Here is a 13,344-nt window from a genome sequence, read left to right as displayed (position 1 = left end):
GTTTAATAACTACCTTTTCGATGATTATTTTACAGTGCACACACTTCTCGAAAGACAAAGAATCGCACATTACAATCACACAATTCAAGATCCTTTCAGTATATGGTCATAATGGATCATTTATTTTTGTTATTAAATCACAAGATATAGCAGAAAAAGACTGTGCAAAACAAAATGACACTGGGCACAATAACCAATAACAGACCACACATTTTTTGATCTGTTACAGTAGCTCCTCTGTCACAGCAATTTCCTTTATCAGCATGACAAACTGTTGTATGAATACAGGATTGCAGCCAAAAGGTTTGTGAATGTATAGGTACAGGAGTATACCAGTTTATGGCCCAATGGCTAAATGTAACAAAATACAATATTTTGTTATACATCTGTTTAATGTCTTTATTTACAATTGTCCATGTTTTTGTTTGTGTAGGTGTGTTCATGTATTTTATTATATCGACAATTCTTCTTTCCTTCCTCTTCTTCTATTTAACTCTTCTGTTTTACTTTCCCCTTGATTTGATTCTACTTTAGTGAGTTTAAATACCTAACCTTATATTTGTCCTCATGAATATTGTTTTATATGCATGTGCTGACTGGAGGGATTTGCTTTACCACTCAAAGACTGGGAATCACACAGTGTATTTGTTTCAGAGACACTGTTTGTATTTGTGTACATATGTTTTGTGTACATATTGTGTACAACAGAAACATCTGTCTGTTTTTTCGTCAGCAATGTAAAGCAATTATTTTCTACAAACCTGGTACATTTACACAACCTAGTATAATGAGGACTAAAAACAGGAAACATCGAGTGCCTAAAACAAGGTAGAAAAATAAAACCAATTAGACATATTTAGAAATGATAAATGGAAAAAGAAAATAACATTTACATGCTTAGTGTGCTTTCAGTGCAGTTAAGTAGTAAATATCCACCAACTCATAGCATGACTGTTATTACTCCAGTCATTCAACTACAATTGTTTTACTTAAGCTATGTAAAAAGTTACCTATGATGTGTCCATGATTAGGAAGTCCATTTGCTTTAGGGAGAAAATAAACAGCCAGATAAATCTTTAGAGGAAATTGTTAGAGGAATGGTACAATTTTGTGTAACATATACCCTTGTATATTTCTACAATGACTGGATGGGCAACTAATGCCATTAGTGTAATGGATGTTTTGGATGCAATGTTGTCTCTCTCCATACTTTACAATAGTAACATGGATAATGGTGGTATTAACTACTGAAGATTCTATATACTTGCCAAAATGTTACAGATTAATTTCCAAACTGATTACCACATGTGTAACCAAATACTCACCAAAGCTTACAATTTAGCCTTGTCTTGCTTAACAATACCATGCTAGGCCACTTTTTTTTTTTATAAGATCAGTAGAAAACATGTAAATCAAAGAATGTTGAATTCCAGAATCTTCAGCTGTGCAATAGCCGACTAGGGTCAAACTGTACCTTTAACATGGAACTCAGTGGTGAGGATACCCCCACTCGGTTCTGCATGTATTGTGAAACTTCTTGCAGTGCATGGCATCTTGAATAAATATGAAGATATATGGGAATCAGAGCAAAATATTCTATTATATGGCTTATTCAGAAAAACAATGTAGGCAGATTTACTAATAATTAATAACCAACACCAAGCGCACATACGTATTTCTTGCAATTGAACAAATAATAAGGGAAGTTACATTTGTTGATGCTTTTTAAAATATAAAACAGATACTGAGTACAATAAAAGAGCAAAAATATACAGTTGGCTGGACACTGGAGAAAGTTTTAAGGGTGGCCACCAATGAGGACAGCACTGTAGCCAGTACTATAAGTTCATATTGCTCTATTCTATGTATTTTTTGCACATTCAGTCATACTTACTGGCTCACATAGAAGCTTCTCTCCGTCACAAACCTGAACCTCGCAATGCAGCCATACAGTTGACACCTTCTCCTGACGCTGGAAGCGGAATGAGTTGAACTTAAACATGGAACGGCTATCTTTGGCGTTCTCAAAAATAGTCACCGTGTTGTCAGATGAACAGCTGCAAAAAGATGTAAGGAGTGGGTGAACTTAATTTATTGACATTTTCTGTTGATTATGTGTTTACAAAACCAACATTTGCATAAGATTCTGACATTTTGCTACAGGTACAGTACCAGTCAAAAGTCAGGACATATTTTCCCATGAATACCTGTTGATTATGAGGCTCCACCTCTTTCTGTCGGTTGAGTAAGGGGTAGGAGTGGCCCAGCAGTTACTAATGACCACTTTAAATCTGAAACCACAAAGAATGCATTTTGTGTTGTGTCCTGTATGTGTACTGGTTATATTAGTTTGATTTAGTATCACACTAAGCAGAGTGTGAGACATCACTTTTTAAGGTATGAGTGTTCGTCCTACCTGTTGCTCAGTCCTTTTGCCTCAATTCCAATAAAAACCTCAGAGCCAATCTCAGATGTTTCAATCACATAGGGGGCATCTTTGGCATATAAGAACTTTGAGTTCTGAAGCAATAAATTGACATTTTTGATAGGACAAAATATAATTTTATAAGTGTGCAATAGATTGTGATGAATTTAGAATATTTACATATTTTGATTATTCATTAATAAAAAGTTATTTTGTCAGAGGGTTTGGGTAGGTTATTATTATTATCCATTATCGATGTAAGGTTTATTGTAGTTTAATCCTTTAAGGTTGTTCAAAGACAACTGTTGGAGAAAAATACTCTTGGACACTCACCGTAAACACATTCATAGACAACTGTGAACTAAAAGTGCCTAAACTTCCGTTGTTGACATAAACTGTAGCCACTCTGGAAAAAGCAAAGGGTTTAGTAAAAACGCTGCAAGTCATTGGGTTAGAATGCAAAGGTTCTTCCATTGGTACATGTGATGACCTTACAAGTGTGCTTGATGCTTACCTTTGGCTGAACACTGCATTGTTGACCAGATAGGCGGCCCGATAGGTGCAGCTGAACGTATAGTTGACAGGCTGGTTTCTAACCGTAAGCAAAGTGTCATTAGACACTATGGAGTTGTAGAAGACGTACTTTGGGTCTTTGCCACCAATATACTGGGAAGACAATATCCATAATTGAAACATTCTTTCTACCTCCTCTCTGAGGTCATAAGTAGAGTGGTGAATTTGCTTTTTTGCACAAAAGACATTCCTGGTGGTATGCCAGTCATCAATCAATAAAAATGTATTATTTTTTCTTGGTGTCATCGTACTGCGATTGGTTTTATAACATGCCATTTACCTCTGCCTGTGTGCCACAGTAGGAGTGATTTTTGGGAGTCAAGTCTGGAATGACAAAACGGTAATAGCCTGGAGTGTTCATCCCTGTGTAACACATGCCTCCAAGGGACAACTGACTGATCTCCCAGCCATAGGGACACTCAGGCACGTTTGCAATGACGGCGTTTGGGAAACACGATACCATCACGTAGTCTGACAAAGAGTACACAATTTTTTTTTTTATACAACATAGTTCAATAATTGTCTTAATTAAATGACTATAGACTACGTATGATAAAGGGCCTATCACAGTTACGTCTACTGCACAACAAGGAACAAGCTAAATCCTTCTACAAAACACAATAATTTGTTGTTGAATAAATCACCTGCTTTCTGGGGAGAACAAGTCCATGCTACAGGTAGTAGAATTAGAAGAACCCCAACAGTTGCCATTGCTAATGCTGTAAAAGATTTAGGCATTGCGTTTTTTATCCAGCAGTTTCATAGACTCAACATAAAAGAACAACTGACGTCTTGATACCACCCAGTCACTGTTGTGTTTTTATCATTTAGGCTTCAGAGTCATGGTGTTCTGTTGTCTCTGCCTTCAGGGGAAACCCTGAATTACTAAAAATCCTGCAAATTCAGCAATTAAAGAGTACACAAATACAATAAATATACCTTACCGTAGTAGTTTCATAAAGAAGGAAAGCTAATGTTACTAAGTTTCTATCAGAGAATCCTCATGAGAGTCCTAAATGAGAATGTCACATAGACTGAATGTCAACTCATAAGATGACCATGGTCAGCTGGACTGCTCTAAATAAGTTTTTTTTTTATACTTCTTCAGGTAATGCCAACCCCCCTTCCTTCTCTCAATTGTCTAGCTACTCACAAAAGCTCTCTGTCTCCATCTGACATTGACTTTTAAATGACCAATGTCTCAAGGGATAACCACAGCACTCTCGGCATGTGAGCATGTGCGTCCTCACTCAGCGTACATTCTCAGTTATTTCACTTCTTTGCCCTCATTGATTTCAGACATACAATGGATACAGATCTTTCAACACTGCATTATAGCACTGTAATATAATTATCATATAAAATTGGCTTAGCGATGTTTTGTATTTGGTCAGAATTGTTTTGTTCCTCTTATGTTCTTATTTTTTGTATTAAGTATACTTCAATACATTTCAATCACTATTATTGTCTCAGGGCTTTTTTGTATTTGATCTGATTTGTTTTGTTCCTCTTACATGCTTATTTTTTGTATTAAGTAGACTTCAGTACATGTCAATCACTGTGCTTCATTGTGATGAAAATGGTAATATTACAAAGTTGACTGGTTTGGGTATTCTGGTTATTGGTGATAATCAAAATCTATGAAAACAGAGATCAAATAAATTACCTGCACCTTTCAGCTTGACAAATCTTTAAAGCTATCAGTAAAGTAATGTTTAAGTAGCTAAACAGTGAAAACAGACATGTCTGGATACCTCTGAACCATGCTGAGGGACCTGATACAAGTTCACTTAGACAGACAGACACTCACACACAACTAAGGGTAGATGAGATGGCATACTGTGTTTCACATTCGCATTCAAAGGTATACTGTTTCACACACTAAAATCACAGACAGTTAGATAGAGGTGGTTTTGTCCTCTGTGTGGTGTCCCTTCCTTGTGTGTGAGGACCAGGGGCCCTGAGTGTCCTTGGTGACCCCTCTCAGTTTTCTTGTCATATCGGAGATTATGTTTTCGCTCTAATAACAAGAACAAAAACAATTTCAATTTCCCACATCAATCTATAACACAGTGAGGTAAAGCACTCATGTGGCAAGAATCTCATTTCAGACTCTAATTTTCAATTTGACAGATCACTAATGAAGGAAAATATTGCTTTAAAGATAACAGCAGTGAGACCATTGACAACCCTGTTGTCATCTGTGGGTTAAACACTGAATTTAGTTAATAAAACAATTACAGAGTCATTACATGACTACTGAAGGGGAATGGCTCCATAGTATTAGCATCAGAATGGACCAACGGGGGAATTAGAAGGAGCCAGGGAAGATACCAATCAGAAGAGGGTCAGGAGACAGGTAGCATTACAGCGTCTTGCAATGTTAACAATGAGAAACCTCCAGATTTTATCATATTATGTAACTTGGGCCACCAATCCCAGAAACGTACTACGTGTTCTTGCAAATAGGTTTGTGTTTGTATGTGTGTGTATGTGTGCATTCACACTGGTATGCGTGTCTGTGTATGAAGTCTATAAATGTGTGTTACTGAGAGTCTTAATGTTACAGAGAATATACAGTACACGTTATCTCAAAAAAAGAAATGCCATTCCCTCAAGACCTCAACGACAAGCCTTTAATTGAATAATAAAAAATAAGGTTATTTTATTATCAAGGTTCCATTGGCACACATTTACAGACATCTAACACTAGAGTGCAGTAGAGTCTCTTTCACGTGATGTGTAGGTGTTTTGGCCTTCTTTTGGGGCACATTTCATGTTTTTTACATTAAAGAAACACAGATAGTTTTCACAAGATTGATATCCATGTCTCATGTACCCACATGGTGACATCATGTGGGTCGTAAACATTCTTCAATTCTTCAAAATATTTTATTTCAGTTGTAAATGTTTAAGATTTTTATGACAGCAATAAAACTATTTCCACTTTTTATTTATTATTAAGAAACACATTTTGTATAGTGCATTTGTCCAAATATACAAATGATAAAAAGTTGAATTTCAAAAAGTTTAAACCCAGCAATGCCTAATACAAGCATGTCAAATCAAGCATATTTGTGGATACATCTATCTTATGTACAATGGCTATAAACAGTATATTTACATTATAAATAGCTTGTGGTTGAAGGGAAACTTTAAGGCTTGGGTGCTTGGCAAATCCAATTTATTGGGTCAAGTTGATACATAAATTCTCTCCTGCAAAGAAAACCAAACAAAAAGTCAAAATGTGTCCTGAAATATAATTATTAAATATAAAAATTAACCTTTGTCAAAACCATTGAAGGTACGCAGGAATTGTAAAATAAATAAATGTTGTTAAGTGTTGGTGGTATGAGTAATTGCAAAACTGAAGAAAGCACAATATGGGGGCAGGGTGTCCCCAATACCAAATTTTATTTGTGTGATAATTGTTAAACCATAATTAATAATTACTATGTAATTCCATTGTTGTTATTATAGGTATTGCTACAAAGAAACATTGTAGTTCATGTAAACTTAATGTAATGGGTTGCCACTTAATTTTTTTACTAACTGTAAATCAAGTGTCTCTTATTAGGTTTTCCTGCTTATCCTTTATATTGTACATGTATCGTAGCCCAGTCTCCTAAAAGCCTGGACTAGTAACATGCCACTAAATGTTTACGGAGAAGATTATACCACCAATTTTATTGTTACACTAAGCATATGGTGCAATCAAACATTACTCACTCTCTCTGTTGTGGTTTTGCATTGCTGCGACACAGCAATCCATCATCACACGGGCAAATCTGGTTAAGGCTGAAAGCCAGACCACCATCAGGCACAAAGCAGCTCTCACCCTGTGTTAGCCGACGCTTACACACTTGTTCCCCATGGTGACGAGCACAACACATGGTGTCCCCACAGTCTCTGTCCACTTTACACCTGGCACCTGGATTAATAGATTATGAATGTAGGGTAACAAAATCATTAAGTTCATTATATATTGCTAATCATACTAAGCATGTAAGAGATATTATGAAAAGGGAGACCTGAAACTGCATCGGACCATTTATTTTTGGTTATCGTGTGAAAAGTTGTCACTTTTAGATTCTCCACTTACCCTCTTGACCTTCTGGTATTCTGCGTTGACATTTTCCAAACATGCAGCTCAGTCCTCTGACGCACTGGGCATCTCTCCGGCAGTACAGGCCCTCACCTCTGAGGGGGACACACTTGCCAAAGTGACGGTCACAGGAGAACCCCCGTCCACAGACCCTGTCATGGTCACAAACCCCCTGAGAGAGGAGAAAGGACTGGTTAAAAGTCGCAACCCAGTTGCCAGTACGCTGGCAGACTTTTGTTATTGTATGTCATGCCATTAATCATAACAATTCCAGTCAAAATATTCCTATTTAGCTAGACTTTGACAGGGAATTTGTTACAAATGTTGTATCTTCTGTCTTAAGTAGATCCATGAACACGTTATCAGTCCATATTTAAAGTCTGTATAAAGCAAATTCCGAGATTTGTTTCTAAACATATTATAAATGTTAGAAATGTATTGCTTAAACATGTTACAAAGTCTGGGAATAACGTAGTACTGAATGGTGGAGTTAAAGGGATAACATCTTACCCTCATAGTTAACACCTTTAACAAACCATGAACACAAATAACATTCCCAAATCAGGACTGTGTAGCACAGTTTTGTCACAACTTAATATACAATTCTGAATTAAATCCAAATGCATCCTAAATATATCTGACCTTTTAACAAAGTAGCATAGACATAAAAACATAGAAGGAAATCCATTCTCATAATTTATTTCTCAAAGATTCTTACCATTGATCCTTTCATGTTAGCAAAAGGAGTACTGTCTCTGTGCGGGATAGATCCTTCCTTAGGTGGACCGTGAGGCATGTTGAGCATCCAGGCCCAAATACGAGCCTGAGCCCTCAACATGCAAACAAACAGACAGAGGAAAAACAAAGTCCTGGACATGTCCATACAGCAAAGGGCAGCCACGAAGAGAGGGAGACAGATTATCTAGAAAGAAAAATGCAAAGAAACAAAAGCTGAAATGTCTTGAGTCAAAAAGAATGTGTGGTATCGTATGTGAGGAGTAAGCAGGGAGACGTTTCCGAGCTCTTTGTTTCAGTCAGAGTAGCTGTTGAGTCTGAAGAGTTTCTTTTATTGAGGCAGAAGATGTTAGTTTCTCTTTCCGCCAATGGGCTGTACTAGGCCATTGCCCCCCCCCCCCCAAGATGTTTATCCAAGCCCCAGGGTGGGAGGAGACAATTAGTAGTTAATGGATTACTAAATTGCTTGGGTCACCCCCTGCCACTACAAAATAGTGGCAAAATGATGGAGCCATGGAGATGGTGAAAGGAGCAAGAAGTGGGAGGGGGCTTGATGGCTGTACAATAGATCCACACAATGGGGCATAATAGGCACCTTCACTGCTTATCTCCTCAAGACAAACAAGGTGGGGACAAAGGCAGACAAACTACATGTTGTGTGTTTGGGCGGTGAATGGAAGCCACTGGTTAACGCTATTGACCCTGGCCCCTGACGCTGGACAAACACTCTTGCAGGCTGTTTCTCAGACCCCACTCTGAGAGCAATTTGCAGAAACGTACTCCCAAGACGACCCCAAGATCTCAATAAGCATAATTGTCATCCGTGATTAACTGGTGGGGGGAGGGAAGGGTAAGGGAGTTGAAGGGTTGGGGTGGATTTCTCATAAACAAACACTGCAACTAGTTCACCAATTTATAAAATTTTTGTTGATATATATATGATATATAAATATATATTTGTGTGTGTATATAACATACATCATTCTTTCAAATGTTTAAATTGTCAAACTTATTCATGCCAGATATTCTCACATTGATGCTGTTTGTGTGAACATAGAGGTTCAAACTGTATCCAGGGTGGAGACATCATGTATAACCAGCAAAGAAACACACTAGTCATACTTTGTAAGTACAGCTTGTTAACTCCGTTCAGCAAAAATACATTTTCTAGTAACTTAATAAATACTTGGTTGATGTTATTCTCTCTCTACCTCTGTTTTTCTCTCTTCCTGTCTCTCTCTCTCTCCCTCCCCCAACTCTAGAAGTCTAGACACTAAACAGTTGATCTGGCCACATTTGGTCTAGAAGGTGGAGGTATTTAACAAGATCACTCAGCATGCCTGTGTTTGGCTATTTAGCAGTAATATCACCAAATCTACACCCAGTGGTACACAAAGGCCTGATAACATTGTTTCTACCTGGTCAGTCTTGACCAAACTTGCGCTGGACTCCTGGCTCCTGACTAACCATACATTTTAGGAATCTCACCCCATTTAAGGAGTAATTACAGTTGAAATCAAATAATTACAATGTAGCTGTAGAAAATGAAGATATAAGATGAGATAAGATAAGAAAACCTTATTGTCCATTAAATTGACATAAAATGGACACTTGCCTATGACATTCTGACAACAAAGCAAAAGACAACGTCACCTAACATACAGAAGATAGAAAAAATAATTTTCAAGCAGCAGTGAGCATGGGCTGGGGTCATCATTTTGTATCCTTGTTCAGAATGGCCACCACGAAGGCACAAATAAGTTGTTGTACTCATTCCTTTGGCCTAATGGGACCTTGAGTCTCCTGCCAAATGAGTGAAAGGGTTGGGTGGGGTCATTGCAGACCTGGGTTGCCTTCTTGGGAATGGACCGCGTGGAGAGGTTCTGGAGTTGCAGTTGTTTTTCTCCGATGATCTTGCTGGCTTAATTGACCACCAAGGTCAGCTTGTTCCTGTGTCTAACTGAGAGGTTCCCAAACCAGGAGACAATGTTAAAGGTGAGAAGTTCTCAGTGGGTGATCTGTAGACATAGTACTTTGATGGTTTGAGATTGCAAGAGAGAGGTAGAGCAGGACAAGCAAGAGATGATGATTTAACAATGTGCAATTAACAATGTGTAAATAGTTGGCTTGTTTTGCCATTTAACCATACCTGAATGCATCCTGTGAGTAGACAATGCATGTGGTAGATTGTGTTTCTTGAGCACAGGAGGAAGTGTGTAGACACAAGTGCTTCTAAATTGCTTCTTTTGGGTATATTTACCATACTGAACATACTAAGTCTGTGGCATATATCCATGATCCTTTTATTGGAAAGACAGGAACTTGCATACACTATTCTAATGAATTTATTGTAGCCTGGTACTGACTGTTTGCATTCTAGCAACAGATATGCACACAACAGGATCTTTCATCCAACAGTAGTACAGCCAACCTGACACGCTTCTTTACAATTGAACTTATATGATTTTTTTGTAGGGCCAGCTTTAAATTGATTATGGTTCTTGTAATATCTGGCTATATTCAGGTAAGATTACATAAGAACAAACTAAAAATGTACCCTCATAGTGACACGACACATGGATAAGGGTATCGGTATTGCTTTACAGATCTTGTTGTATTCTCTATAAGTAGAGTTTTTATTATATTTTTAGAAGAAAGCTTTGTATTCAAAAAGGTTACCAGACATCTCAATTATAACATCATTCACAATGCATAACTAAACACAATTCATACCAATCATAGCCTATTTAAACAATGATTTCCTATTGATTACAATGAACTTATTGTTCCATAACACTCAAATTTTTTAAGATCTAAATTTTTTGGCTCAAAGTTGATAGGCTCAGAAATTTTTTAGGTCCAATTTTTTTAGGGGGCTCAAATTTGAGCAACCTGAATTTCCGAGTCTTGAATTTTTGGGTCAGAATTTTTTTTTCATTAAAATGTATATTCAAATATGAATTCGGTGTTGTTTACATTTATTCATTATACTACGGGTGGTTGAAATCAAGCATTCTGATTGGTTGAGAGTGAGTCACGGGGTGTGCTTTATTGAGTATAAAGTACTGTACGCTGCCTTATTACATTTACCTTAAAACGGGAGCGTTCCATATTAGTGCGCACTCAAAATAACTAAAATGTTGCCGAAGAAAAAGACTGTCTACTATGGAGGATTATAGGGGCCAAAACTAAATAAATAAATACTTGGATAAATAAATAATTATATAACACAAAGCTTAAATAAATGACACAAAATATATAAATGTTACATGTATTTGTGTGTATATGTTTACGTTTTCATGTGTTTACATGTATTTATTTATACTTACATTTATTTATTTATACTTACATTTATTTATTTATACTTACATTTACATTTATCCACGGCGTAACTTGCACACAGCAAAATAAATCGGTTGTCTCACGTCACCAAGTCAGGGGGACAGTTAAAGCCTCTGATTGGTGGTTCAACTTGATTCGACTGCTTTTGACTAATCCAAGATGGCAGCAGCTTGTGCGGATTCAATGAATGAAATACTGAATGCTACAGTGGTCGAAAAGTTGGCGGTAGCTGAAGAGATGGAGGCACCTGCCAATTCACTTCTTTTTTACATCATATTGAGAGCTTTGCTGAAATTATAGTAATAATATTGACCCTAACTGACACAGACATCAATGAAAATGTGTTCACGATCCTCTGCGAGATGATACAACATAGGGGTGGGCAAATAGATCTCAAGACCGACCAACCAACGTTGTTATCAATAGCCTGATTGATAGTGTGATAAGATCAATACTTCAGTTTCAAATCCACATTGAGTACACAATTCCCTTTACACCAGAGTGGTTGTGCAAACACCGTCTAACTTCGCTCAAACTCACTATGCCCCTCCCCTGCTAGGCTGAGTTGTTGCCGTGTACGTGCAGTAACACGACTCAGCGGTACACATTTGTATTTTTGACAAAACTCGTTGTCCTGTGTTTTATTATGATCATAATCATGAACAATTCATTAAAGGAAACATTTTAAATGATCATTCAAATATTCATATTGATGATGCATTCACTTAATCAATTTTGAGGCATTGCTTTCCCCGACACGAAAGTAGATAACCTGATTTTCTAAGCCAAAAGTATCGGTATTGGCAATACTAGCCCTGTATTTACTCCTTGGTATCGGATCTATACCACATCGTACAGTGTCGCACACCCCTAGCAGCTGTAGAGATCCCTCTAGATTGAAGAGAGCTTGATCGACTGGTGGAGTCTGCCTGGTGTGTAATACTGTTCATTCACCAATCAGAGGCCCCCTGACTTGGTGACGTGAGACAACAGATTTATTTTGCTGTGTGCAAGTTACACCGTGGATAAATGTAAATGTAAGGATATATAAATGTAAGTATAAATAAATAAATGTAAGTATAAATAAATACATGTAAGTATAAAAAAAATACATGTAAACACATGAAAACGTAAACATATATATATACACACAAATACATGTAACATTTATATATTTTGTGTCATTTATTTAAGCTTTGTGTTATATAATTATTTATTTATCCAAGTATTTATTTATTTAGTTTTGGCCCCTATAATCTTCCATAGTCTACAAGTACTGGTGTGCAGCAATTTATTGGTTAGCAAGCTAGACTAGCAACATTCGGTTAATTTTTGAGCAATAATATTGCACTGTCCCGTGCTATCAGTGCTGGTCTAACTACTGAAACGTTGGACGGAAGCTCAGGTTTAGCCATTAGTTGCTAACTAGACATCCACTTTTAATTTGAGCTTCGTAGCCACGCAATTACATGGCCTGGTCTTGGCTTCTTAAAACAACGTTTTCCACGGATGCACAATTAATGGAAATATCCAAATCAACATAAGCTAACCTTAACAACAGCCTAATGTTCGTCTATCGAGTCCCAAGTCAATAGTAACTTGTTTACAGCATATGTAGGCTAGGTAGCTACCATATACCCAGTGCCTACGAAACATTAATGATTGATTTAGAATGTTTAGGCCTACTGTTTAAATGAAATATTATTTTATTGAAAGTGTCCCATTGTCATTGTTATTTTAAAGGCAGCTTTTATAAAATTAGCATTGAATGAATGAGATGGTGCGAGATCTAGCTAGGCTAACAAATGTGAAGTTCACAGTGCTGTTTGTCCGTTGCATAGCAACAGCCACTGTTTACAGGGACTATTTTCTCTCGGCTACTGAAATGCGATACACAATGTTTGTTGTCTATAACTATTTTGTGCTGAAAGGCAGCTTACTATTTATTTACTATTTATAATTTCGATGGCAACCGTATTATAAAAGCAATAAGGTACTCGAGGCAGTACTTTATCGCCAATAAAGTACGTGTTCCAGGGTTTGCCTAACAACACCCTTGAACACGTACTTTATTGGCGATAAACTACTGCCTCTCTTACCTTATTGCTTAAATATTAAGTATTCAATGCCTTTTTAAAATTCAAAACATTATGTCACTGATTTG

At 37.0% G+C, this 13,344-nt stretch overlaps 2 protein-coding genes across 2 annotated transcripts; both read right to left on the bottom strand.

Annotated features, from left to right (window-relative positions):
- Positions 1-658: 658 nt before the first annotated feature.
- Positions 659-3,709, bottom strand: tectb (tectorin beta). The gene is made up of 10 exons (XM_084670689.1): positions 3,643-3,709; positions 3,279-3,469; positions 2,940-3,091; positions 2,759-2,831; positions 2,417-2,520; positions 2,208-2,291; positions 1,895-2,057; positions 1,475-1,553; positions 1,011-1,043; positions 659-818 (listed from the first exon to the last, which is right to left on the bottom strand). Exons 1-10 carry the CDS (start codon positions 3,707-3,709, stop codon positions 754-756), a joined length of 1,011 nt encoding a protein of 336 aa, XP_084526815.1. The 3' UTR covers positions 659-753.
- A 3,014-nt stretch (positions 3,710-6,723) lies between these two features.
- On the bottom strand, positions 6,724-7,997 carry LOC146260377 (dickkopf-related protein 3-like). Its single transcript, XM_084671080.1, has 3 exons — positions 7,822-7,997; positions 7,101-7,275; positions 6,724-6,929 (listed from the first exon to the last, which is right to left on the bottom strand). Exons 1-3 carry the CDS (start codon positions 7,984-7,986, stop codon positions 6,724-6,726), a joined length of 546 nt encoding a protein of 181 aa, XP_084527206.1. The 5' UTR covers positions 7,987-7,997.
- Positions 7,998-13,344: the final 5,347 nt, after the last annotated feature.

This window comes from Hypomesus nipponensis, chromosome 13, assembly GCF_054491055.1.
Source record: "Hypomesus nipponensis isolate SF chromosome 13, ASM5449105v1, whole genome shotgun sequence".
Classification (NCBI taxonomy): domain Eukaryota; kingdom Metazoa; phylum Chordata; class Actinopteri; order Osmeriformes; family Osmeridae; genus Hypomesus; species Hypomesus nipponensis.
This window is presented reverse-complemented; position numbering and strand designations above follow the sequence as displayed.